General features: G+C 38.8%; 1 protein-coding gene across 2 annotated transcripts; it reads left to right on the forward strand.

The window, feature by feature from the left end:
• On the forward strand, positions 1-27,725 carry C11H1orf159 (chromosome 11 C1orf159 homolog). 2 transcript variants are annotated; one of them, XM_072426128.1, is made up of 10 exons: positions 1-205; positions 5,136-5,251; positions 9,148-9,220; positions 12,299-12,368; positions 15,471-15,572; positions 22,181-22,246; positions 22,906-23,040; positions 24,743-24,768; positions 26,514-26,544; positions 27,181-27,725. In XM_072426128.1, exons 3-10 carry the CDS (start codon positions 9,149-9,151, stop codon positions 27,276-27,278), a joined length of 600 nt encoding a protein of 199 aa, XP_072282229.1. In that variant the 5' UTR covers positions 1-205; positions 5,136-5,251; position 9,148; the 3' UTR covers positions 27,279-27,725. The 2 variants fall into 2 exon arrangements, with proteins under 2 accessions (XP_072282229.1, XP_072282230.1); XM_072426129.1 differs by having other exon boundaries at positions 5,139-5,251.

Here is a 27,725-nt window from a genome sequence, read left to right on the forward strand (position 1 = left end):
GAGGGAGGGGGCGTGGCCGCTTTGTTACCTGCATCAGCAGCGGCGGGTCGGACAGGTAGGTGAAGGGGGCCGCTAGGGATTGTGGGAATTGTAGTTCAGCTGTCCGCATTCTGCCGGCGGGAGGTAATAAGGTCGGAGACTGGAAGACTACAAGTCCCAGAACGCACAGAGGCTGTCGGGTGTGTGGTGACTTCTCGTTGTGAAGGTAAGGAAATGAGGATGCCAATACTGACCCAGAACTGAGGGTTCTGTCTTTGCTCTGACTTGTTATGGAGGCTTGTTAGAGGCCGGTTCATACTGGGTGCCGCTAATCACTTATGTGTGAGAGGAGAAAGTTTAGAATCAATAAAACTTCTAAAAGGTGCTCCCCTACCACAGCTGGAAAGTGGCCCTTCTGGAGGGAGCTGCAAACACTTCCATGGCTTTAGTTCTGTCATTCATGTAGTTCTCAGGTCCTTGTCATATCTTTCATTTTATCTGGGAACACCATCTGCAGCTTCATTATGGTGTTCCCAGCTCCGCCCACTAAAGGGGTTCACCTAACATGATGCCATCACTCCAGCCATCTCCTCTAATAAACTTTTCTCATCATCTAGGTCAGGGATCTCCAATCCTTCAACCAGGATCTGAATTTCCAATATTTCTCCAACGGATGGCGTGGATTTAGGAAAATCTGGCTAACAAAGTGTCAGATTATTGTCAAAGGGTTCTGTGTAAAAACCAGGGAATCTGACATTCCCTCAAATATTCCCTGGTTATCAATTACTGTCATTGAAACGCATGGACCTGGAAGATTCCCACAAAGGAATGTTTGAGTGAATGATTCCCTATTTTAAAAATAGATCCCGCTGTTTATATGAAAATCCTGGCTTGATTCTGGTCCTCGGGCACCGGGCGTTAGGCACCACTTTCTAGACTATTCTCCCAATTCTTCTACTCTAGAAAAAAAAACATGCCTGATCCCTCTTCCATCTGATTCCAGTCTGTCCTGGATTCTTTCTTCTTTCCAGATCGCATGGGACAGCATATACATTTTTCCATCATATGACAAGGAAAGCCACTCATTTATATGATTAGCAAGTTATAGATATAATGATTGGTAAAATAAGATCATTGTTGTGAATAATGTAAATGTGACACCCAAAGCTTCCATTCTCTATTATTTTTAGTAATGGTCATGAAATACGATTATTAATGACCAGAACAGAAGTCAACAAAAACTTTAGTGGTCCCTTCAATTAAAAGTGATTGGGTGAAGGGCCCCTTTATAGTGGTGGCCATTGGGAGATGGATCCATTTACATTGGTGGTCCATTGCTTAGGTGTTCTTCGGGAGAAGAGCTCATTTATATTTGTGGCCATTATAGCGATCCCTTGCATTGGTGGCCATTGGGAGAAGAACCCCTTTATGCTGGTGGTCAGTGCTGTGGCCCTTTACATTGGTCAGGACATTTTTTCACTGGCAGTCAATGCATAGATGTTCATTGGGAGAAGAACCCATTTACACCGGTGGCCATTGCAGTGATCCCTTGCATTGGTGGCCATTGGGGAAAGGACCCCTTTAAACTGGTTTAGTGGTCTTTTACATTGGTAGTCATTGGGAGAAGGACTACTTTCCAGTGGCGGTCATTGCAGTGATCCCTTGCATTGGTGGTCATTAGAAGAAGACATATCTCTTTACCCTGGTGGTCAGTGTAGTTTTCCCTTACATTGGTGGTTATTGGGAGGTTACTTTTACAATGGTGGTCAATGTAGTGATCCCTTGAGTTGATGGTAATGGTAAGTAGTTGTCCCTTTTATTGGTGGTCATTGGGAGAAGAACCCATTTACACTGGTGGTCATTGCAGTGATCACTTGCATCGGTGGCCACTGGAAGATTGACCACTTTACACTGGTGGTCAGTGTATTGGTCACATACATGGGTCGTCATTAGTGTCCCTTTACACTGGTGGTCATTGTAGTTATCCCTTATGTTGGTGGTTAATGGGAGAACATTCTTACAATGGTGGTCAATGTAGTGACATTGAATTGGTGGTCATTGGGAAAAAGATACCTTTAGGCTTGTGGTCAAAGTAGTTGTCCCTTTTATTGGTGGTCATTGGGAGAAGAACCCATTTATACTGGTGTCATTGCAGTGATCCCTTGCATTGGTGGCCATAGGGAGATGGACCACATTAAACTGGTGGTCATTGTAGTGGTTCTTTACACTGGTGGTCAACGGGAAAAGGGTTCTTTTATGCTTGTGGTCAGTGTAGTTCTCCCTTTGGTGGTCATTGGAAGAAGGACTACTTTACACTGGCAGTCATTGTATTGGTCTCTTGCATTGGTGGTCATTGGAAGAAGACATATCTGTTTACCCTGGTGGTCAGTGTAGTTTTCCCCTACAATGGTGGTCAATGTAGTGGTCCCTTAAGTTGTTGGTAATGGTAGGTAGTTGCCCGTTTCATTGGTAGGCATTGGGAGAAGAACCCATTTACACTGGTGGTCATTGTATTGGTCACTTACATGGGTCATCATTAGTGTCCTTTACGTTGGTGGTCATTGGGAGGACACTTTTACAGTGGTGGTCAAATTAAGTGACCCTTAATTTGTGGACATTGGGAAAAGGCTCCCTTTAGGCTTATGGTCAAAGTAGTTGTCCCTTTTATTGGAGATCATTGGGTACATTGGCGATCATTGGGCACCATTTACACTGCTGGTCAAAGGGAAAAGGATTATTTTATGCTTGTGCTCAGTGTAGTTGTCCCTTTACATTGTATTGGGCACATACATTGGTGGTCATTGGGGGAAGGATCCCTTTACAATGGTGCTCAGTGTAGTTGTCCCTTTTATTGGTGGGCATTGGGGACCTCATTACCTTACCATTACCATTACCATTACAATTTTGACCAGTATAGTACTCCTTACATTTATGATCAGGCAGGAGATAATATTCAGTTGAATCGTACTGTTGAGAACTTCCATTGTGGTTTGTTGGTTTGTCTAGACAGTCAGCCATATGCCCTATTAATTCATGTGAGGCTCGCTCCCTCTGATGAGACAAAAATGTGAAAATTAGGAATATGTTTTTTGTACACTTTTTTCATTGAATTTTCCTGACCATTAAACAGATTTATTCAGTTAAACCCCCAATGAACTATAAAGCTGAGATTCTGACATTCCCTGGTCGGAATAAATTACTGCTATTGGGACATATGGACCTGGAAGATTCCAGGTGTAAGTGTAAATCGATTCATTTATGACAGGAGCATCAAAACAAAATGTGTTTAGTCTTATGGATCATTTTCCTTAGAAAGCAGCTGCAGCCTGAGTAGAAATTCCTGTTACTGCTGGGATGGAGCAGAAATGGCCCTTGTTATCTGGGTGGAAGCAGTGGTCTCTCTGCAATGATCTCACCCCCAGCTCAAACAGTACAACTCTTCAGTCACCAAATCTTGTACTCCATACTGACTGAAGGCCTTAGAGGGGTCATCTGAGTTCTCCATAGAAAGACCTCTGTAGAAGAACTCCTAAAAAAAAGATGTGATTTATTTTTGTTTTTCTGTTATTGTTAAAAATTTGTTATGTGGCTAAATAGGGAGACCTATGCTTGTGTAAAGGTTTTATGACTTTTACCCTACAGAACAGCTTTTCTAGACCTTTTAATGTGGAAAACACAGGAAATAACTTTCAGATGTTTTAAGGACCCCCGCTATAATTTATATACCCATAGCTCACAGTACATTAGTGTGATGGTCAGTGGGAAGAATGCCTCTTACATTGCTGGCCAGTGGGAAGAATGTTAGATTTACAGATAGCCAAGGAGATCATTGGTGTTAGCTAAACTGATATGAGTGGAAATTTTTCTAGCAACCTCTGGAGAAACCCTGATTGAGAAACACTGCTATAGAAGAATGTGGGGGGATTTGTTCCAGTTAGAAAGGTCTGAAGGGATCTGGGAGATCATAGGGAGATGTAACAGTAGAGGTGTCTTCATTTGTCTCCTGACTGCCCAATGCTGGATTATTGCTTACATTCTCTCTATATGACAGCTGTCACCGGGGCAAATAAAACAGTGAATCTAATCATCAGGGACTTGGATATTCATGAAAAAGCGTTGTTAAAATGGCAACAGATCTGCCCATGGGTACCGTCTTTACCCTTCCCTACTCTGTCTAAACCTAAGAAAAGATGTTTTACCTTTACCTATGCTTTAAGCATAATTAGTTACTGCCTGCCAGTCCCCTATATTCTAATAAATAAATGGAAGAATTAGATTTCTAGTGTGTTTTCAGCAAGAAAAGATGCTAATATGTAATAGTAATACAAGTATTTAATGTAGAACTTTTTGTAATTCGAGCACCCAAACTAAACAATGATTGTGAACACAATTCACCTTCCTGTCGTACTTTTCACATCACTGATAGTTCTCAGGTAACTGCTGCAAGCAAAATGTTAGAAAGTGAAATAAACCTGCTTGGGATAAGTCTTAGATTGTCCGGTATCGGGCGATCACATGCAGCTCAGGGTTCATGAGAAGAAAGGAGAATATATCAATGCCCAGGAAGTAACAGGGTCAGGGGAGCATCTCCAGGGTTTAGTTCTGCTTTAAACCTTGGGCCACCTGGAGTGTTATTGCTGTGATGTGCACATATTGTTACAATATGGAATATGTACCTGGCTCAATGAACCCTCCAGTACTTTGCTGTCACTGCTTCCATCTCTTACTGGCATTTACTGTTTTCAGTTAAATGTTTGGCAGGGCTGGGATGACACAGAATCATGCCGTGTCTGTACACACCAATGTGTCCATGTGTGGCTCAGTGTATAATGCTATAAAAAAGCAATGACAAGCCTGTCGGAAAAGCTTTGACAGGGGACTCCATATTCTCTTCTAAAATTTATAGTTATATTTTACCAAAAGCCGGCCTGTCAACATCATTTCACTGAGCGGACTTTCATTGTCACCTAATGTTCCAGAAGTAAACAGTCTTGTGTTATTAGGAATATTACTTGTTGGCATCTTCTCAGGCACAGCTTAGTGTGGAGAAATTGGGCTTTGCATTAATATTAAACTTTAATATTTCTATTGTCAGTGCCTGATATATTGTACTACGGTATGTCTGATGACCACATGTATGATCTTTTATTTTTCAGCAGCTTGGACTTTCCTGGGAAGTTTACAGAACTAAGACCTACATATATTTGTCACTCTTGTTAAGTCATTATCACGCCTAGGAAGTAAATGTGGAAATATATTACCTATGGACTGTGTAAGTACATTTTCCAGGACATTTTTTTAATATAATAAAAACATTTAGTTAAAAAAAAAGGGATCTAATGTGCTAGTAAAAAATTGTGCTGGAAGGACAGGTCCATTAGGCTCTTGTGTGCTTTCAAATTCAGGACTGTGCCAACGCATGGCATCTGATTTCCCAAATAGTCAGTTCTCATGACGTGTTACCCTGCCTCCCTCTCCCAGCTCTGCTGCTGTGTTGGGCACACTATCTGAAATTGGCATTCACTTGCTGTGTGTGATGCCATATAAATGCCCATGCGTTTACTTGAGTGACCTGCTCATCACAATGTGCAAGTGGTTGCTGACAGAGTCTGTGTCGCCATGTAACTGCAAAAAAAAAAGTATGACAAAAGAATAAACCATATTTATAACCCGGTAGTATGATACTGCCACCACCATGCTTCATAGTGAGGACGGTGTTTTTTTGATGATACGAAAGCTTTGCAAGACAGAAAACCTTTACTTACAAAGAAAAACATCCAGACCCAGCTATAGTTTGGACAAAAACACATAAAGTCTCCCAATAGCATGTGGAAAATGTGTTCTGGCCTGATGAGACCAGGGTATAACTTTTTGGCTACAATTCCAAAAGGTACACTTGATGCAAAAACATCACCAACAGAACACCATCCCCACAGTGAAGCATGCTGGTGGCAATATCATGTTTTGGAATGGCTTTTCCGGAACTGGGGCTTGTTATGAAATATGTTAATTTAGTACTACTGTAAAGTGGAAGTAAACCCAAAAATACCACACTTGCCTTCTATCCTGCAGAGCAGTCTATCCGTCATAAGGTTTCTTCCATCAGGTCCTGGTATCTGTCATCCCGGGATCTGTCTTCCGCCCAGCACAGACGAAACGCCGGGCGCCAAAATCTTCTTTCCTTTTCTTCTGGTTTCTTGTTCCTGCGTCACCCAAACTCACACTGTGCAGGCGTGGGATTGGGTGATGTAGATTGGGAAAAAAATTGCTCATCTCATTGCGCATGCACAAGATCAGCAATTTTTTTTTATTAATAAAGAAGCAGCCAAGAGCTTCCCTCTGCCTGACTTAGGTTTTCCGGGAAGCTCTGCGCTCCCATTCATTCTTGATCACCAAGTTTAGCTACACTTTAATGTTTTCTTCAATTTAGTTTCTGCTCAAACTAATAATTTAGGGGTTGATAATTATTAAAAAGAAGGTAGGTAAAACATTTCAATTTTAGTATACTTGTTTTAGAGTTTTTAATTCTACTTTTTAATTACTTTTCATAAGTATATTGTTTTTGTGGTTTGTACTATCATGAGAAGTTGTGCTCTAACTAATCTCTGTAAGCAGTCATCCTGTCTGAATGTACGGCATGGCTCTAAAAGTCTTTCCAGTATCTGATATCAAACAAAGAGATTATCCACGCTGTATCTATATCGGTGACAAGCCAGGGTTTTGTCTATGCATGATTGTTATGCGTGCCCTTTTCATCTGCTGCGGCAATGACTGTGCAGGCAGTGAATGCTGGGAACTGGTTTCCCTCGACCCATCTCCCTGTCACTTGCAGATGGCATGCCATGGTGATTTAGGTTTTTATTATCAGCTGTTCCACACTGTAACAGTTCCTCTGAGCTACATTGATTTTTCTTTTAATGGCAGATCCTTGCATGTGAATCTCATCCACGAGCTTACTGATAACATTCTCAGTTACATAGCAACTAGGCAGGAAAAAAAAAGTTAATTTGTGTAAGGGCAAAGATTGGTCTTTAAAATGCAAGTCTGCTAAGGGGAAGACGGCTAAAAAGCTGGTAATTGAATGATGAAACTGGGATGTAAAAACACAATATGTATTCTAGCCCCAATGAACTCTCCCTTTTAAACTTTCCGTCTCAATGCTGAATTTTTTAATAGTTACAGAATCTGTAAAAGCAACGTCAGCTAGCAGTTTGCTGTGACTGGTTTGTAAGATACAGTTCACCTTCCTTAACCCAATGGCTGAATATTTGTTTTTCAAACGATAGTCTATCTTCTCCAGTGTTGGAGAGCTTTATCATATCAGGCCCAAACTAAGGGAATATGTGGGCTGCCGTTTTTATCTTCTTCTAAAAGTTGTCTTTAATGCCAATCAGTGTATTTAGTGGGTTTTCTGGAGTTCACCAATACAGAGGCTGATACACAATCCTTGTTTTTTTTTCTGTAATTCAAAATTCCAAATTAAACGAATCCGCATGGCCCCGATACTGTCGTCTTCCCTGCCATGGACTGGATCTTATAGTCAAGAGAGTGCAAAAAAAAAAGTAAAATCTCATGTTTTCACAGACAAGAATACGGTTTGTTTGTTTTTTTTCTGGAGTCTGAACATATAATGGCCGCACTATGAGATTTTAATGGGTTCCTGTTGCTTTGGTCCAGACTAAGACTGACCCAAACTATTTGGGAAACTGTTTCCTCATAACCTCTCCAAAATGCACCAATACTGTTGCTATTATATGTTCAAATATGTTCAATGTTAAAAAACTTATTCTGGTCTGTGAGAACATGAAGGGCTTTACCTTTTTAATAATTTGCACATGCTTGACTATACCATCAGCTTAGCCAGATTCAGTCCATGGCAGGGCAGACAACAGTACCAGGGGCCATGTTAATTAGTTTATTCTGGAATTCTGAACTGGAGCAAAACAAGGATTGTGTATCAGCCTTTGTATTGGTGAACTCCAGGCAAACCACTAAATACACCAATCAACATGATAGACAACCTTTAGAAGAAGTTAGAAATGGTAGACCACATGCTCCCTCAGAATGGACCTGATATGATAAAACTTTCCAACTCTGGAGAAGATGGTATATCATGGGAAAAGCTGGGTGATCCAGCAAACCTTGAATGAAAATCGTCAAAAAGATTTGCTATTAATTGGCAAATGTTTTCAGCCTGCACCAGATCTATTTCAGGTTTGCTGAATCATCCAGATTCTCCCATTATAGTCTTATTTTCTATAGTTTTTGAGAGCAATAATAAAACAGGCCTTAGAGGTTAGAAATGGTAAGTAGACCACATTTTGCCACTGTACATGTTAACTAAATTGCACAGTGCAAGCCAGCGCTTCATCTGAATTAAATGTTGGGCTAATTGGAACCCATTTACCAACATCATCCAGAGGAGGAGCTGAAAGTACAGAACTGTAAGGTTCACATATAATTAAAGTAAATAATGTGCCAGTCCTTTATGTTGTCATTACCTCTTTTATTGCTTTGCCCCTTAGTAAGGTAACACACATATTTCAAACATTCAATTTTCTATCAGTCTCCAAAACAACTGCAAAAACAGTCAAATAGATTAAAAGGCCAGACGGTTAAGCAGCTTTTTTCATTAGTGGGATAATAATAATATTAATAATAATAATAATGTGGCTTGGGATAGGAGGATCTGTTCCCTTGAAAAAGTTTGTCAGATCCCATTTCTAACTTAGACATCTGCGGTATTGCTGCATGTAACCACATAGGATTGAATATTTAAACCCAACTGTTACTCTAGTAACGGTAAAGAGGCTAGAGGCAAACTTTTTAAGACTTGTATTTTAGCCCATATTCTCCATATTCTCTCTTAATTTCAGGGAACATTGTAAAAAGGTCTTCCTATATTTTGCTTCGGATTTCTGCAAAGTATACTGCCTGTGTGCGTCATTGTTTTCCAACCTTGACAAGATACATGGCAGCTATTATGTAGTTGCACACCTCTATTTCTTGGCTCTGATGTAGATAAATTGCCTAATTCATGCAAAGAATAAGACAAAGGGCATTTAAGGCTGTGAGTGTCCCTTGTGCCTGTGTGTTCTCTTCACATTGTTTTATTTTCTGCTTCCTGGATACCAATACACGTGTCTGACACCAGTTTTCTTTTGTTAGAATGGCTGTACCCTTCATCATTCTCCTGGGCAGGTTAATTGTGGAATCCAGGGGAGAATCCGTGAATTCTTTGGTATGTATGTTCTTATTTCTTCTATGTTCTTTCTTTCTCATTGGGTCATTAGGCACACCCAGGACGAATGCGAATTAAAAAAGGAATAAGTGGCTGCTGTTGGAGCACAACCAAATAAATGTATGCAATCACAATACTGTACAAGCATACTCTAAATTTCTAATCCCAGTTTAAAGTTTGCATCATACACGCATGTAAACCTAAAGCTATGCTAACAATTATTCTGGGATGTATATATGGATTGTAACAGAAGAGCTGAAATATTTACATTTCATGAACAACATTGTGCTCCTGGGTCCCTAAAAAAAACTGTTTCAGCAATACTGTAAGCAGTTAGTGAGGTATTAATGCTAAAGGAAAATACTGCAAGTGTACTAACCTCAGAAAGTTCACTTAAGATTGCGTTAAAGAAGGAGCTAAACTCATTAGTGTTGGTAAGCTATTGACATAATTGGCACACACCTATTGCCACACACCTGTGCCCTCTAGCAATGATGAATCCAGGATCCTGTCACTGCTACATTCCCCACAGCCAATTCTTCTGGGTACACCATGCTGTATGTGAGCTTTTTTTTCCAGCATCTAGGTGGAGACAGGCTGTACATTGCAGGTGCATGTGCTATTTTTATGTGAGACAGAGCAAGATACCTGCAAAAAGTATTTAGGAATTCCTCTCTTGCAAGAACCCTGATTGCCTGCATGAAAAATTAAACAACCAGGCTCCTTGATAAGATCTTCTAAACCACAGGCGCCTCCCCCCTGTGCATGCGGACAGTTATAACTCTGGGCGTGCCTGCTCTTCTAAGTCTTATCAGTTTCGCTCATCCCGCTGGCCGATCAGGAAATATCCTCTTTATCATTCCTGGCTTTTAGACTAGCTCAGACACAACACTCAGCGTTCGTGCAATGTGTCTCCACTAGTGCTGAGCCCTATAGCTCTGCTGAGCATTTACTCCACACCTGTTGGTTAATTCAGTGTTTCCTCTGTCCAGCTTATGTGTAACCCCTTGTTGTCCAGTCTGTTGTTTTTGCAACCAGTTCCCTTGTGCAGTTCCAGGGTTCTTCCTGGTCTGTGGTTATCCCTGTGTCACCTGTGCCTCCTGTTGCTTCCAGTGTCCTGGCCTGCCCGGACCTGGCCTTCCTTGACAATTGTTCTGCTTGCTGATTTGGTACTGAGTATCAACCTGCTCACCCTGGTGAGTCCAAGGACTACAACCTGGCAGTAACCAGCAGCGCTACATCCTCACGGCTAGATGCTCTGTAGAAGACCTGGTTACTGCCTATACTTTGTGCCTTGGCCCTTCTCAGGGCTCACACCACTCCCTTGCAAGCCGTAGCGTCCCCTAGTCCTGTCTCCCCAAGCGTGACAAGGTGAGTAAAACTTGCATACAAAAAGAGTAGATAGTGAGGGATTTTGTAGTAGCATTGTTAAACCACATCCATTAAAATGTATTTTATTGATCATAGTAGACTAAAAACAGTGCACAAAATCATTACAAAAATTTACAAGCAAAGATATTACAAAATTTTCCTGTATTACTCCTAAATCTGCCATTGTCCATGGAGACCCACCACACAAATTGGGTTCTCACCCTAGGCAGAATATTCACATTCTTTCTCAACGGGTTTCACATAAACTAGTCTGCTTCCCCAGGAGTATGGTAGGTATGTATTCTACATAACAAAAGATATTGTTTATGTATATGAGTATAAATCCAAAAATACCAAAAGCTTGCACAACTTGCATTTCTCCAAATCAAATAAAACATCACTTACTTATACCAAAAACCTAAATTTTCCACTGAAGCTGTAAGCCCTGCCCCACAGACAGTGCAACAAACAGAGGGTTGGAGAGGACAACCGCATCAATGGAATGTATGTCCAAAATTATCTGGGTGCTACTCATATCATTTGCAAAAATGTTATCATGGTAGTGTATTCCTGTTGTGATGCCCAGAATTAAAGATTCTGAATCAATTGGAGAAAAACAGCTCAATTTAACGGTAATGAAATATAATGTTACTACAGCAATTGTAATTTATGTCTATAAAGTAAAACTTGTAGTAAAATAAAACTTGCAAGTAATCTCTAGCATCTTTCTAGGGCCTGGTGACCTGGAGATTGTTTGAAACCAAAACAATTAAAAAGTTAAAATTTAAAGCTTTAGTGTTATACATAAAGGGTTTGTAAATGTTTTACATTGTGATCTGCATACCTCTACTGCATTACATAAATACTTGTTTTTAAACTGCATTTAGCGGTGTGCCTGGAGTTCAGCTTTGTTTATTCATCCAGTAAGCTCTTAAAAGCTGAATTGCCTTTAGTCTCGCACAGTTGTACATACTCTTCTCCTGTAAAAAAAAAGGGTTGATTTTTACTTTACGTGGTTGGCTTCTCATTATGAGCTTTGGAAGCTGCAGCAAGGCAAATAGAGCCCAGTTCATTTCCTGGCTGTTGGACATCCAGCATTATCCATCCCATTCCTGACCAGCTACACAATCCCTTGGCTACCCCTTTCATTTGTTGTATTTTAAAACTCTCTCTTCAAACTTGCCCACCTGTCTTCTTCTGTCTCTTTAACCCTCACTACTTCCCACCACTCCAAATCCATAGATTGTAAGCTCTTCGGGGCAGGGTCTTCTCCTCATCCTGTGTCTGTCTGTAATTTGCAACCCCAATTTAATGTACAGCCCTGGGTTGGCTATATATATATATAGATACTGTTTAATAAAATAATAACACAGAAATGTACTTTTTAATATGTGCTTCATACGTTATTATATATTTTAAAACTGACATATGATTTAAGGCACAACTGTACTTTGTCCACTCAGGAAGGTGTACATGGTCATCCATCCCAACCACGGGTGCCTTTCCATTTTCTTCCAGTACTAGTTTGTCAAGAAACCATTTATAGTATGATTGAATGCAATCTCCCTGTGTTCCAACAATTTTGCTGATAGATCATTAAAAATCAACATTCAGATGTTTTCTCAGGTGGATTTGTATCCTTTATACATTATAGAATCCCAGACATGATAACAATAATATTAATCTTCACCCATTTGCTTCTGTCAGGTCTCAGATTGCTGTAGTGAACGGCTGGTCCTAAATGGCTCATGTCCGGCTGACAAAAGATGCAGTCCAGGTAATTATGCTTCACTTGCCAGTGCCAACAAATGTCAGCCATACCAAGTTTCCATCAAATTACATAAACTCTGATATAATCGTCTTTAATGAAGGTTTGTTGCGTAAGTGTTAAAGATGTGTGACAGCAAGATCTAATTATATCTTCACTATCCATGCATCTTATTAGCAAGTTGGGTTGCTAAAATAAGTGTCTTGTGAATTAATTGGAAGAAAGTACATTTTGATTGCATGTTCTGCAACCTGTTCTGTACTTTATCTGGCAGGGTTGGTGTGGTACAACTAAAATGATATTCGCAATATAACACTGAACCTATTTATAGTGTGGATTCTCCACCCATGATACAATTTATATATATATATATATATATATATATATATATTATTTATTTTTATTTTTTTTTCTATCGGTTTGCATGGCTGCATGTTTTTAGGTTAGGCAAATAGACAAAGTGGTTTAACTCCAACTGATTTCAATTCATCTTTCTGTAGGTCTGAAAAAAATGAAACCTAATTGTTTGCTGTTGGTTACTAGTTAGCTTGCCTGTCGCTGACCTGAAGTAAGCAGTCTGCAAAAGGTAGATGGTGTCTAGCATGCTGATTTTAGGTAGCGAAGCCAGGATCACAGTGGCAGCTTCAAAGCTTGCACATTTTGAAACCAATTTAGCAATCATGGCACTTGTCTTTTTTTTTATGGGTACCATTTAAAGATATGCAGTTTTTTTTCATCAATAGGCAAAAATTACATTGTCTAAACAGCATACCCCCTTATTTTTTCCCAGCATTTATGCTTACCAGCCACCCTCCCTCGCTTCATTCCTGCTGCAACATCCTTGTTTATCCAAGCTCATATATTGGTATTTCTGATGGCAGCGTATCACTACCAGCAAGCCCCAAATGACTACTAAAGCCCAGTCTTTGGTATTGTTTCTCAGCCATGCGGGCAGGCAGTTAAGGACTGGCTGGGTAACCATACATGCCAGGAGTTATGTGCAGAAGCCTGGAAATAAACATAATAAGGTACTTTTCAGGTGTTTATGTGATTCATAATACATTTCCTTTAAATGGAATCTTATAAGAGTGTTGACATCTGTGAGAAAAGTAACCTAAAACCTCAGATGGCAGTAATTATCATACTTTTGTACCATAATAGGGTTCGGGGCAATGTAACAATAACCTTCCCATCTTTCCAGCCATTACATTTATGAACTATGTTTTGTTAGTTCTGGTCGCTGCCTAAATAAACTGTTTAAAAACTGCAAGATTTGACAAGACAATAAACAGTTCATGTCTTGAAGAGTGTAAAGGACAATGGTTTGGAACACAGTCACCAGAATGTAGTGTAGATGTTCTACATCACTGCAAAGATATTTCCCTCTCCTATCATCTGTTCTGATGGAAGGATACACCCTAAATCCCCTTAGCTCACAAGAGAAGTATTAAATGACACAAATTCTGCAGGCTGAGCTGACTCAGGAATGGGGTGTATTTCTGATCGGAATTCAGGGTGTAAACAGAAGAAAAACACAACATTCAGATTCACACAGCATGTATAATTTCTTTATGTGTCACTAGGTCATCTTTGGTAAAAACCATGTGTCAAAATGCAGCTGCCTTGGTCCAGACTTTAATTTAAAAAATAAATATTTTCTAAAGTTCTTTTCTTTTACAAATGCATTTGCTCTTGAAGAAGACACTGAAAAATGTGAACATAAAACATATAAATACGTCCAACATTTAGGCTGGATTCACACTACTATATAACAACTTTATGAAAAGCAGCTTTGTGCATTTTCGTAGTGCACAAGGAAACTCCAAACTGCCTTGGAAAAAGCTGTGCAGATAACAAATTTAATTGAATATTAGGTTGGAAAGGCATAACATAGACTCACTTTAAAAAAAGCCAGGATCCAATTTGCCCACAAATTCACTAAACTAAAAAAAAACTTACCTCCTGATCCTCTATGGGGAGAACTCTATGCTCTCTTCATGCAATTAATGGCTTTATTGAAGATGACTAGCCATGCTCCCCCACCTGCTCCATGGGACAGTTCTTGAGCCTGTTGATTTTTTTTCTCGTACCAGGTTTTATCTTGGTGCTTTAGTAACAGGTAATAGTGCTACAGGATAGAATATGCACCCTACTCTACCTTTAGAAGGCAGAAGAACCAATGTTTCTCTAAAAGTAAAGTATCCTCTTCTTTCTAGTCTGATTAGGGGCATAGGATGTCTTTAACCACTGGGTTATACTACTGCTGTCCTTGAATAATGAGCTTACCATAATATTGAGCTTACCATTGAGGAGTTGCAGTCTGCTGCTATTACTTCCCAAATTAAAGAAGACTTTCTGCTTGTATTGATGGAGTCCACACCACTCAGAGACCAGAGAATCAATCTGTTACTTCTACCAGCCTTGGATCTATTAAAACACTTGCCCCCATTTTTTCAACTAAAAAGAAAGCAATTTGTTAAGCTGTTGGCTCCCCCAACTTCTAATAAGTCCTGCGTCCATTTCCACCCCTTCCTGTGAAGGCACGCTCTAATAGACATTTAAATGCTTGTGGGGCTTTTTGGCATCAAGCTACTCTTTCCCTGATTTGCAAGGCTGCTAATGATCTTCTGTTTATATATTGTCAAAGTTCCACAGGGTGGATGCTTCAGCCTTATCGGTGCCATCTTCTGATATAAAGTCCTTCAGGTGGCATTGTTCTGCTGGTCTGCACAGTTATCATTTATGTTGGCCACCCCTCTGCTGAACAGCTTTTGAATGTCCAGAGGTATAAAGACTTCCTATGTTCTTTAGTTGGAATGAAAAAGCTTAGTCAGTTTATTTATACTTGCCCCAAAACACTTTTCTTGGAGTCCATTGCAGCACACGGGTTCCAGCTCTGTGTTTTAGCATGTGCTTTACTGCAAAACTGCAGTAGGAGGAGCTTGCAGGATTTTTTTGTTGTGTATGTATGTGTGTGTGTGTATATATATATAAATATAAATATATACATATATATATATATATATATATATATATATATATATATATATATTTATTTATTTATTTTTTGCACATATGTAATTACTACCTTGTATGTTTTCTGAATCCCAGGATGCTTTCAGATATGGACCAGTGATAGAGGAACCTCCTGTATTAAATGTGCAAATGACTCCAGTCAAGAAGTAGTTTACAATCTTACAGAGTGCACAAATAGTAAGTAACTCCTAAGTGCATGCCGTGTTTTATTGTAATTGCACAAATCGCTACCTGTTGGCTGATTATAGACGAAAAATGGTTCAATATTCTATTAATGGTTAAATATTCTGTTCACTGATTTCCCAACAATATTTTATTTTAAAGTAAACCTGTCTGTTATTTCAAATGTAATATTGCCTAAGAGTAAGTACCATATAGTGGGTTAAACTTTTAGTAAAGACTCCTTTAGACTAGTTTGATCTTATTTTTTCTGGATATTGGGGGCTCACCTTCCCCACCTGTGCTGAACATGAGCCCGTGGAGCTAGGACAGAGTCGTCCTTGTCCAGTGAAAGCAAAAAAAGCTCTCACTGGACAATAGAGGAATTGGAAAGGCGCAGGGGTGAGCACCAGGAGTCAAAGTTTACTCTAGGGTTTGTAGGGTTTCTTAGTAACAGAAGGAACCAGAGTTTATAGAGGCAAACAGAAATTCTTTTCTGGTTAGCAGAGGTGAAAGGCACCAAGCAGCATCTGTGAGCCAATTTTTTAAAAACATTTTTGCTTTAATTAGAAGTAGACATGTTGTGAAATTGGAAAGGTGTAGACAGGATTTGTTGGAACAAAATTTTATTTTACAAAATGAAGTGGGGTCTGTGCTGTAGAGAACTATGGATCTGGCTACCAACTAGTGAACATGAAAGTTCCCATAGAAACAGCTCATCAGAAAAAAATGGGGTTGAGAAAAACAAAACCAACTGCTAAGGCCAGTTTTTAAGTAAAAAGTAATTCTACTCCAGCATCAATCTAAAGGTGACCACACACTATAAGAAATTGAATAAACTATGCATGTTAAGGAAAACTTTTATTTTTTTTTAAGTAAGGCATTCTCAACCTATAATTCTATCAAGCATCAGGAATGCTAGTTCCTGCCATCAGCTAATGTATGGCTGGGAGCACTCCCAAATAGTCACCAGCCAATGGGGGTGATCCCTTCTGTTTAAAGAAGCACGGCTTTGTAGGTTGTTAGTGTTCATGACAGCTGAATAACAGGGCCATTGGTCAATGGTTGCATGGTGGTAACCAGGTAAATGGGAAACCCATATACAAAAAAATGTTCATTTACACTGGTCTTGCACCCATTGACTGGTGTATGGGTAAATTTCTAGAAAGTCTCTTTCCATATAGGTAGGTATAGAAGTGGTAGCAGCCTCATAATTTAGTAGAATACAAAGAAACAAGAAACACGGGGGTTAAAGGCTTAAGAATAATTATATATTGATAAAATAGTTCATACATAATTACATTGCAATAACTTTGTATATCGCCAAGAACCTTACACCATCACAGGGTTGGGATATTCATGCTAGACAATGTTCTACTTACACAACAATAATGGGATAACGGTTCCAGTCTGTTCAGTCGCCCAACACATTTCGCCTGATAATGCTTCCTCGGGTTTGCTGGGACTAAGACGGTCTAGGTATATCAGATATACATACAGGAAAGAATGAATCTTTGCATATGAACTGGTATATCTCAAATAGTGCATGAGTCCATTTCCATCCTTATTTACAATGGGCCCTGATAGAAGGGGAGTACTGTGACATCCATGATGTGTTGGCCTGTTACCTGGAACTTTTATTTTTCTAAATTTTCTATGTTGAAATTTCACAAGACAGATAGCTGATTCTAGTGCGTGGCAGACTTTTAATAGGAATGCATGGAATTTTTTCTCTTCTTACAGTGCATTGTCTACTTGGGTTTTTTGTTTCTAAGCTTTAAAATAAAAGTATTTGTAATATTAAGGAAAGCTGGTTTTAGAAACTGGAACAAAGCAGTCAGACTGTACTTGCTGCAACCACTTAGCAGATTGCTAGCCCAGCTCTATCCAGTGCGCTCTTGAACTTCTAACCCTAGTTTGACATTGTACTGGATATAGAATTTATGCTTTTCAAACTTAATTCCATTACATTGTACGCTTTCAGTTTAGGAGTAGCTGTAAAAAAATGTAATCAAGATTTTATCTTACACACACCATAAATCATTTCTGCATTTTTTTTGACTTTCTAGATTTCCTAGCATTTAATGGAAGCTTGAAACTGGGTAGGCAGATTGCACCACATGAATTCCTTGTATGTAACAAATGAGATTCTAAAGGGGGATCTTAGGAACTTGTTCTTTCATGTGATATAATTTCATCACCACTCACAACATTGTACTTCTGGCTCTTCTGCATTGTTTGAAAACATTATGTCATAACCTGGAGTTCCTCATGAAAGCTTAATTTTTGTTTAGCCTGCACCTGAAAGATAAAACGGCAATCTGAAAGCAATACTTTATTTCATGTCTCCCTATTCATCCCTATGTGTACCATCACTTCTTGCAGCCCATCACAAATCTGTTTAAAAGGCCCATTTGGGCTTTTATTACCCCAGAAAAATAGGTCCTGCACAAATTTTCAACCTTCAGCATGCTTTAACAAAGCAGTGTAATGAATATTGGATACAGTGTGCACATATAGCGTATGCTGCTGTACCTTGTGTTGTGACTTTCATTATAAAGCACATGTAGGGTCAATGAGCCTAAACAGACCGATAAACAGACATCTTAATACTGTGGGCTGCAACATATTGATGCTTTTTTGTTTTGTGTATTGGATAAGTTACTACAAGACATCAGAAGCATTGACTGACCCCTCCATTACAGATTCTGGATTTACCTGTCTTTGGTAAATGTTCTTGTAAAGGTAAAGCATTGCATCCTGTTAGACAGGACAAGCAGCATTTAATATTGTTGGTTCTCCTATCCTCGGTTCTTGCGTAAACACGTCACCTGTCTTGGCTATATAGTGATGTTTTGTTTTTTTTGTTTTTTTGTTTTTTGGTCTTAAAAAATGTTCTGTTGAAACCAGATTCTTGTTCATTTGTTCTCACCTGTTGTGTTCAAAGTGAAATTTAAATTCATTGTGTATTATGCAAGCAACAGATAAATGTGTTTGAAACTATGGGGATGACATCAGTGTTATTTAGTGTTAGTGGCATATCCACTTCTCTTTTTGTGTTTGATCCCTCTGCCAACTAATTATTATTATTATTATTATTATTAATAATAATATTAATATTATTAATTTTATTATTATTAATAATAATAAACAGGATTTATAAGGCACCCACATATTACGCAGCGTTGTACATTTAATAGGCGTAGCAAATGACAGACAAGCACAGACGGTAACCCAGGAGGAGGGGAGGACCCTGCCCCGAAGTGCTTACAATCTAAGAGGTGGGGAAGTGGCACACATTAGGAGGGGGAATATAGATTGGTGGGTAAGTAGTGAGGGGGGGAGGACGAGTGGACCAGTTTGAAAAGATGAGTTTTAAGGGCTCTTTTAAAGGAGCAGAAAGTAGGAGCTAGCCAAATGTGACCTGGAAAACCATTCCAAAGAGTTGGGACAGCCCTAGAAAAGTCTTGGAGCCGTGTGATGAGGTTATGAGTCATGAAGTCATTAATATGTCATTGGAGAGAGCAGCTAGGGGTGTATTTCTCTACTAGGTCAGAAAGGTATAAGAACTGATGAGGGATTTGAAGGCAAAGCACAGGAGCTAGAATTTGATTCTTTTAAGAAATCCATTTGCAGGATCACCCTGGTTCACCAGTGATAGTCGATCTGCTCCAGTCTCCAGAGCTTTAATAAATCCAGCCCATTGTTTTCTAATAATTTATTAGTTAGGTGTCAAAGACTTAATGGAAGTGTCCTAGAGTTTAAAGTTCAACTCTCACCAAATATCAGCCAATAATTATAGGGCGTTTCATTGAAGTCTGTCTGTAGTAATCAAACCTATTCATTTGATTGTTTCTTGAGCAAAAGAATTAAAAAATAACTAATTTTTTACTTTATCTTCCTAAATACAAAAATGAATTTTCCTAAACAATAGGAGCCCAAGTGTGGGAAAAAAAAGTCCTGAGCTATAAATATCACACGCCTTTGCTGTTTTCTACACGTTTGCACACCATTATTATCACTGTTATTGTTTCTCGCCACTGTTTGCATATCTGAACAACCAGTCTACCTTGACATGTAATTCAGTCATCAGTTGTGTTATTCTAGTACAAAGACTTCATGTGTATTTAATCAACACCAATAAATTCTTCAACTGTGAAGTGTTAACAGAGTTCTCACTTAAGGTACATGCTTAATCTCCTAATCCCAAATGTTTAGTGTGATTGATCATTACCAGAGAGCAAAGAAATCCTCATGTACCTCTAAGATAACCAACAAGAAAACAGACTTTGGTAAAACTCTTACACATACAGGTTTGTTTTTTATATTTTGAAAGCAGAACTGTGTTGATCAGAGAAACTATTCAAACAGTTCCTCTATTGTGCACCTTCATTATGTGAGTGTAAAAAGAAATGCGGTTGCTATAGACAGTACAGTATTTGCATTGCAAACTATTACCAAGAAAGAATGTGTTTAGCAGAGTGTCTAGAAATGGAATAAGAAACCTCTGTTCATTTTATATGTACTTTAGCAGTGATACTGGCCTCCTGTGTAGCACTCCTACTTTGAGATCCAGTAGCACTTTTTTTCAGGATGAATGTTGGCCAGCATCATATCCTGGGTTCTCACTACTATAGGTAACAGTGTTGGTGTTATAAAGGTTCAAAGACTGACCATATCATTGAGGGAAAAGAGGTAGGAGACCCTGCAATGTCCCATATCTGCCAGGAAGACTTTTGGATTTAAGGTGGAGTTCTACTTTAATACCTTTTCCATGCAGGCTTTAGCTTGTGAATTCTAGCCTTAAAACTTTAGGGAAGTTTTCTAGAAGTCTTGTAAATACCTGGAAAACACATTGTTACTCAAACTAGCACTTTCATTCTGGAATGAATTCTGGAATTCTGGAAAAAAAATCCATATTCCCAATATTCTCATTAAAATTAAAATAATATTAAAAAAATATGTGCAGTATTCATATACGTGATATGTGGCATTCCCAACATCCCATTGGATGTGCTGAATATGGCTATAAAATGGGGTCCGTAGTCCCTGCAGTAAAATGAGAGTTAGGCTACGTATACATACCAGATGATTCTTGTCCGATAATCAGCTCAGGGTTGATATCGGACGAGAATCTGGTGTGTGTACAGAGCTTGCCGTCTGTTGTTTCAACGACTGTCCAGACAGGTCCACTAACCACAAACAATCATAATGAAAGTGAAAGGGAGAGAGAGCAGCGGGTTGCCACGTAGTTGTTCTCCCCTCTCCATAGAGCAGAATGGCACAGTAAGTACAGCATTCGTTCATGCATCGTGCAGTCTTTTGTCATTGGAAAGGATTGCGTAATCAAGTTGATGCACATGTGTACCCAGCCTGAGGCCTTGTACAGACACCAGATTTTTGTTGCATGAGACAAACTTTTGTGATGATCTCAGGTGAAAACCTAACACTGGTACAGAAGCCCCCTTCATGTCAGTTAGAGTCTTCTGTGTTGCATTTCTAAACAGCTAACTACTTATTTTTGTTTGCTATTAGGAAGGATGCAGCAGGGCACCTCCTGCTTGTCCTCCTCTTTTCATAGAACAGAACAATCTTTAGTAGCTCTTGTGGGAAATGGTCACTAGAGATTTAGGTTGATTGAAATATTACATGTATTTTATAACTCTGAATACCATCAGAAATATTTGCACCACTAAAAGGAAATGCTGTTGAAGTCTTTTAGGATAGGAAGAGTGCAACTGTGTTTAGCATTTTTCTTTCTTATTCGGGAGGTACGCTTTCCTTTTCAACACTTCTTCTATTCTTTTTCTCTCTTCTTTGGCCAAGGGAGCATTGTGATGTTTTCAGCATCTACATAGTCAATTCTTTGACTGCTTCTGTGCCTATGTTTTACATTCAGAAGCAAGTCAGTATTGTACTTCAGGGATACATTTCCTTGCATTTTAGTTGCTTTAATTTGACCCTGTGAGGAGTTACGCTCAGGATCGCCTTTCCTGGGCTCAAAGGACACTTGTCTGGTTCATCCAACTCGGATCACACACCGAGGTATCAGCCTTAAGCTGACTTGCAGCCAGGTTTATTGAAAGTTGCAGATAAAAAACCAAAAACAGCAAAAGAAAACCTTGCCTGTCCGGCACTTACTATACATAAGATGTCCCTGTCTATCAGCTGGAGGGCTTTCCCCCTGTCAGCTCAAAACCAAGCTTTCAGCAACCTTCTACTCACTTTTGAGCTCACTCACACAGACCGACTTGAGCTCACTCACACAGACCACCTGTCTGTGTCTCTAAGCAGAGCTACCTCACACAGACCACCTGTCTGTGTCTCCAAGCAGAGCTCACTCACTCAGGCCACCTGTCTGTGTCTCTCAGCAGTGCTACTGACTGAGCTCCTGGCTCTATGTTATATCCCCACCCTTAGTGCTTCTTCGTTAATTATCTCACAGGTGAGAGTCTTCCACCTGCTACTTCACACAGGAGAGGAATCCTGGGCAAATATATCTCCCTTCCACCACCAATCCTGCATTGGTGTCACAACCCTAAGTTGTTGTCCCTGCATTGGTGTCACAACCCTAAGAGTTGCCTTTCATTGCCATATTGCTAAGTTTGGTTTCTTCTTTGTTTCAGTTACCACTCAAGCACTGGAAATCCATATGAATCTCAGCACAACTCAGTCTGCTCCTCATCACCTAAGTAAGTTCTTCTTCTGAGTATTAATGATTGGTGGTGATTCTCTAGGCTCTGCTTGGCATTGACTTTTTTAGGGACAAAACGTTTAAGGTTTCGTTAGGAACTGGCAGAAAACAAGACTGGAGCTTTTGTTTATATCGGCTAGTTTGATTGTAGATGAATATTTATAAATATTAAATGAAGGGAAGTTGGGAAAAAAATGAAAAAAGTAATAAATATACTGTATATCAGTAAAATGTGTACATGTCCCCTGCAAGTTGTATACTTGCCTGTTCCTTATGCATTTACTATCTTGGTTTGTTGCCTCCTTGCTTCTTCCCAAAATCTTCAGGATCAGGCCTAGACATTCACATTGCTATTTCTTTTACATGGAGATAGCAGCATAAATATATGAGCCTGACTGTGGAGAATTTGGGAGGAGGCTTGAAAAGCACACAACCAAAATCCCTGTAGATCAGGGACAAATGTGTATGTAAATGTTGGGGGTGTATATATAAAATATGTATTATTATTATATACACACACTCATTTAAGGCACATGTACATAAACACCTACTGGGTGATACATATTTGGTATCCTCTTTCCCACCAGAGGTTTTTTCAGTATTTCAGAAAATAGGTTGTTTGCTGTTTAAACAATGCATGATATTAATTTTTTTCAGGCAATCCTGGAATAGCTGCATCTCTCCTGCTGGGAACTTTCTTCATCAGCCTGTTCCTTGTTTTTTCTGTGGCCACATTTTTTTACCTCAAGCGTTCACATATGCTGCCAGAAATTTTCTACAAAAGGAATAAAGGTACTTCTCACTCTTTACTTGTAATACACATGTGCAATAATTGAGACTTAATGATGCATGAACAAGCGCTGTATATACCTATGGAGAGGGGAGGGGGAGAACGACTAAGTGGGACCCGGCACATTAATCGTTGGATCTGCCGGGATGGTCGTCAGAACGACAGACAACGAGCGCTGTACACACGCCAGAATCTCGTCGGAAAGGATCTTTCACAATCCTTTCCAATGGCAAAAGACTAAAAGATGCATGAACGAGGGCTGTATATATAGTGCCATTCTTCTCTATGGAGGGGGGGGAAGAGAATGATGGAGCGGCACCCCACTGCACACTCTCCTCTTAACTTTCATTACAATCGTTCGTGGATCTGCCAGGACAGATCCATAATTGACGAAGGACAAGCGCTGTACACACACACGCCACATTCTCATCCAATATCAGCCTTTTCTGATATCTGACGTGTGTACGTGGTCTGATGTGTATTTGGCGGCCAGCTATTTGACAAAATGTCCTGGGATGTTTTGTAGAGATCATACAGATTTTTGATCTCTTATCTGGAGAATTTAGTATATATATTTTTTTAGATCTGTTTCCCTCACTTGAAAATGTACTGTAGTTCAATACATATTTTATGTGCTTGCACAGAAGTACATAAAGATTTCTCCCCAGAATTGGTTATGCTACATCTACATAACTTATCATTCTTACTGTATTGTTCTTTTCAGCTAAATGCTGGCAACATGCAAGTGGTATTGGGTATTCTCCTGCTACCCTTTCCTAGAATATTTGTTCTTATATAGAGCTATGGCCATCAGAAGAATCATTACATCTTACATTTTCAGGAGAGTTGGATGTCTGATTAGCCTGTTACACACTGTGTCTCCTTTAATTTCACTACTACAATATAAAAAAATATGAGCTATGGCCATCATACAACAGCCACAAACTCGGTGACTTGGGATTTGTGGCTGCTGCCCAGAACACCTGACTTCATGTGACGGGATAACAAAACAAGACAAATAGTGTCTGTCTAATTATTCCTATTATTTAACAATGCATTGTCTTTGCTGTGCCATAAACACAATATTGCTAAAGTTATATTAATATTATGTTTATGCTAGTCTGGTCACTTTGCCATGGTGTGTGTTTACACACAGCCAACTCCATTTCCTTATCTGTAGAATGTTACAGACTCATTTATTAGTTACCTGCCAAACGTGGTACCAAAGTGTGGTCAACACAGGCTTGCAATTAGAATTGGATATTTTGATTGTTGGATTAAATTCAAATGAAACAGTAACCTCATAAATAAGGAAGACCATTTTAACAGATCCCTAAAAAAGGGTTCATTGAAATTAGTGAAAATGATTTGCATTTTAGAGTCAAACAAGGGAAGCCATTGTTTTTTCTTGGTGTACCAGCTATCCAAAGACATTGGAGCAGGAAATGTGTGGCACATTTGTAGGTCAAATGTTCATATTGAAAATACAGGTTCATATTTTTAACGGACATGCATGCTTCATCTAATGCTTGGGTATTGACTTCTTTTTTTAGTTTTTATGATGTTTGTGTCATTGTCTGTTTTGAAGATTGAAGGGGGTGGGGATTATACCAATGAAACCCAACAAGTCATAGCTCTACACCAATATTCACCAAAAGAAAATGCTCACTTGTAGTAAAGATTTGTCATTTCTTTCTCTTGCAGCATCTATCTTGGAGCCTAGTGAGATGGTAAGTCAGTGTTAGCCTTATGTAGAGTTTTGCAAAAAACTTTACCAGGCTTATTCAGTAAGGCAATACAAGTCTGTAAAGTTACACCATTCATTCGGATGTCCATTGAATTCAGATCAACGAGTGATTAACGTTGCTTAAAATATTGATATGCATTGGTGTACTTCAATATTCCCAAAACTGAAAATGAAAGCCTGTGGTGTATGCATTGTCTACCACCTTTATACTTTATACAGATTCCTGTAGTATGGCAACACTTTTATAATAATCTGCTGATGTGCAAGAGAGCTGCTCCCAATGCAACCCCTGCATGTTTGCTGTCTTAAAAAATGAACTACTAAATTAAAAAAGGTTTATATTTTTAAATGTTTGAATGTGATTGGTGATACAGAAAACAGAGAACAGAAGACAGTTAGGATTCTTTGGGAAGGATCCACTTCTTCTCCCATGCAATTGTTTTTACTTAATATATATGGAGGCTTGTTATCCGCAATCCCTATTAATTGTACAGTGCTGCATAATATATTAGCACTTAAAAAATAAAAATAATAATTGTAAGAATTGCACTTTTTCATTAGTTACAGACTTCAGAAACTTTTAATATTTGAGAAAAGCTGTATACATTGATTACCTAAGGTTACAGTTAATTAGGTAACATTTTAGCAAAGATCCAATGATTGCTATCACTTGATGCTTAATCAGAAGACCCTATAATAATAGAGATTCCTGCAATATGTATCTTGTTGTGAGGTTTACTGTAGATGGAGGTATTACAGTAAGGTAGATTAAGAGCAGACAGCAGGATAGGGGGTGTACTGTGCACTTAAAGGATGACATGCTTTACCTTTACTTTCTGTACTGCTAATGCAACAGAAAATCTTTCAAAATCTTAATCTTAAAACTCCTTTCAGTTTTTTACCAGTTTTCTGCATTATCCAAAACATGAATGATAGTTGGGAGTTTTAAATGAAGTGTAGCAATGTTTTTCCCATCCTCTGTCCTGATGTAACCCAACCAAGATCTAATCACTAGTGATTCTTCTTTGTTTAAATTCCAGTGCCCACTCTTAAAGCCCAATTGACTTCTCTGGGTCTTGTCCCAGGGCAAAGACTCTGTCCCTTTGAACTTTTTAGGCCTAGAATGTTAACAAATGGTTAAGTATACAAATGGTCTTGGTAAGTATACATCTAGGGATAGGGAATTATATACATAAAATAGTAGGATAGGCGCTAGATGCCCTTAAGTCAATGGTGCCAACCCCTTATTTCAAATAGGGATATGGATATACCTAAAGTCAGGGTAAACTCAAGCCATGCAATTATTTTTTTAATAAAATGATTTTGGTGAGAAGCTCTTAAATGTGACCAAAAACTTAGTAGAAATTATCACAAAAGTCATGGGGATACATCAGGCTAGAACATTTCAGCCTGTTATTTGTAGTCCCGAGCAGATATAAGCTGGTGTTTTGTCTCCCACGTAGAGACCTTTTCAGATATATTGTCAAGTCAATATACAAGATGGCTTAAAATTCTATCATCCAAAGGTCTGATCCTTCATGGAATCCTCAGATATAGCAATTTTGATAGCCCCAGTCAGATTTTTTTTTTTTTTTTTGGAAAGCATTTTCATGAACTTAACACTGATCCTCCACTTAAAACAGAGAGCATTGGAAAATATAAATATGTTGGGTCCCATCCATTGAGCTTAATTTTGTCTATTAATTATTTCTTCTTTTTTAATTTTAGGCATCAATGATTCCAAATCCAAGCTATACAGGTAAATATAACCATTTCTGCACAGTTTGCATATTTGGCTAGAGAAACTCAGAAACATTTTACTGTCTGAAAGGCCCTTTAGATTGTTCATGGTTTATTTTAATTTAGTATTATAGAAGAAAGGAATCTTTTTGAATTATTTTTTCCATGTTCCAATGGCAAGATATCCTCTTTCTTCCTGTCACAGACACGCAACAGTTAGAGGAAGTTTTTACAAGTTTAAGAATATTGCAGTTTTGTATATTTATGACCAGAGCAGGCATTACTTGTTTAGATTTACCCCATGGGGAAATGGGAAAAAATTACCATTTCCTGTTCTATAAACAACTGTAAAATGTGTTTATTTCCCATAATTGGGTGTCCTGGTGGTATAGTCACAGGACAAATACAGAAGCTGAATTCCCCCAGTAGGGATACCAATGGCAATACCATTGTAAAGGGTTCAAACCCTTCCCAGCTCTAGCCAAACTAAAACAAAGTTTGGTTATACATGCATGGTGGAACATTAAGGTACTCCAGCCGTTGAGTGGAAAACGGAACCTTTTTTTTTTATTGGGTGAATCCAGCAGTTGACATACTCCGTCTTCGTTCCCGTATATTTTCTGCTTTTATACTAGACTGTCTTTGTCGTTTTCAGGACGAAAGCCAAGATATGTTAGACGAGAAAGAACGCATAAATCGTCTGCACCAGTGGTGCTTACTCCAGCTACAGATACTCAAGTGAGCAATGTTTAGCCTTCTCCAGTGTATTGAGATGGAAGATCTGGAATGCACTGTCAGTTCAAGAGCACTTAACATCAGAACAATCAGCCTACCCACAGAAACTGTGAAAAGAATTTATGAAGTTCAAACAAATTACTGAAAGGTCTGATCCAGATCTTTGTCTGCACAAAACATAAATAGCACATTTTGGGAAGGGGGGACTCCTATTTATCTGCAATTTTATTGTGCAATTACATAACTATTCCTTATAAGGATGGCAATACTATGCTGGTTTATTGGACCGACTGAAGAATATGCAGTTTTTTGGTTACATACTAAGAAAATGTTAATGTTGGACTATTTTTGTTCCTGAATTTCTTTGTAAATTTTCTTTGTAAACTGAACACTGCTTTGTCTATTTTTTATTTTGTTTGTATTTTAATATACTTCAATGCCTTTAATAAATTTAATTTTGTTTAA

The sequence above is a fragment of the Pyxicephalus adspersus genome, chromosome 11 (genome assembly GCF_032062135.1).
Source record: "Pyxicephalus adspersus chromosome 11, UCB_Pads_2.0, whole genome shotgun sequence".
Classification (NCBI taxonomy): Eukaryota; Metazoa; Chordata; class Amphibia; order Anura; family Pyxicephalidae; genus Pyxicephalus; species Pyxicephalus adspersus.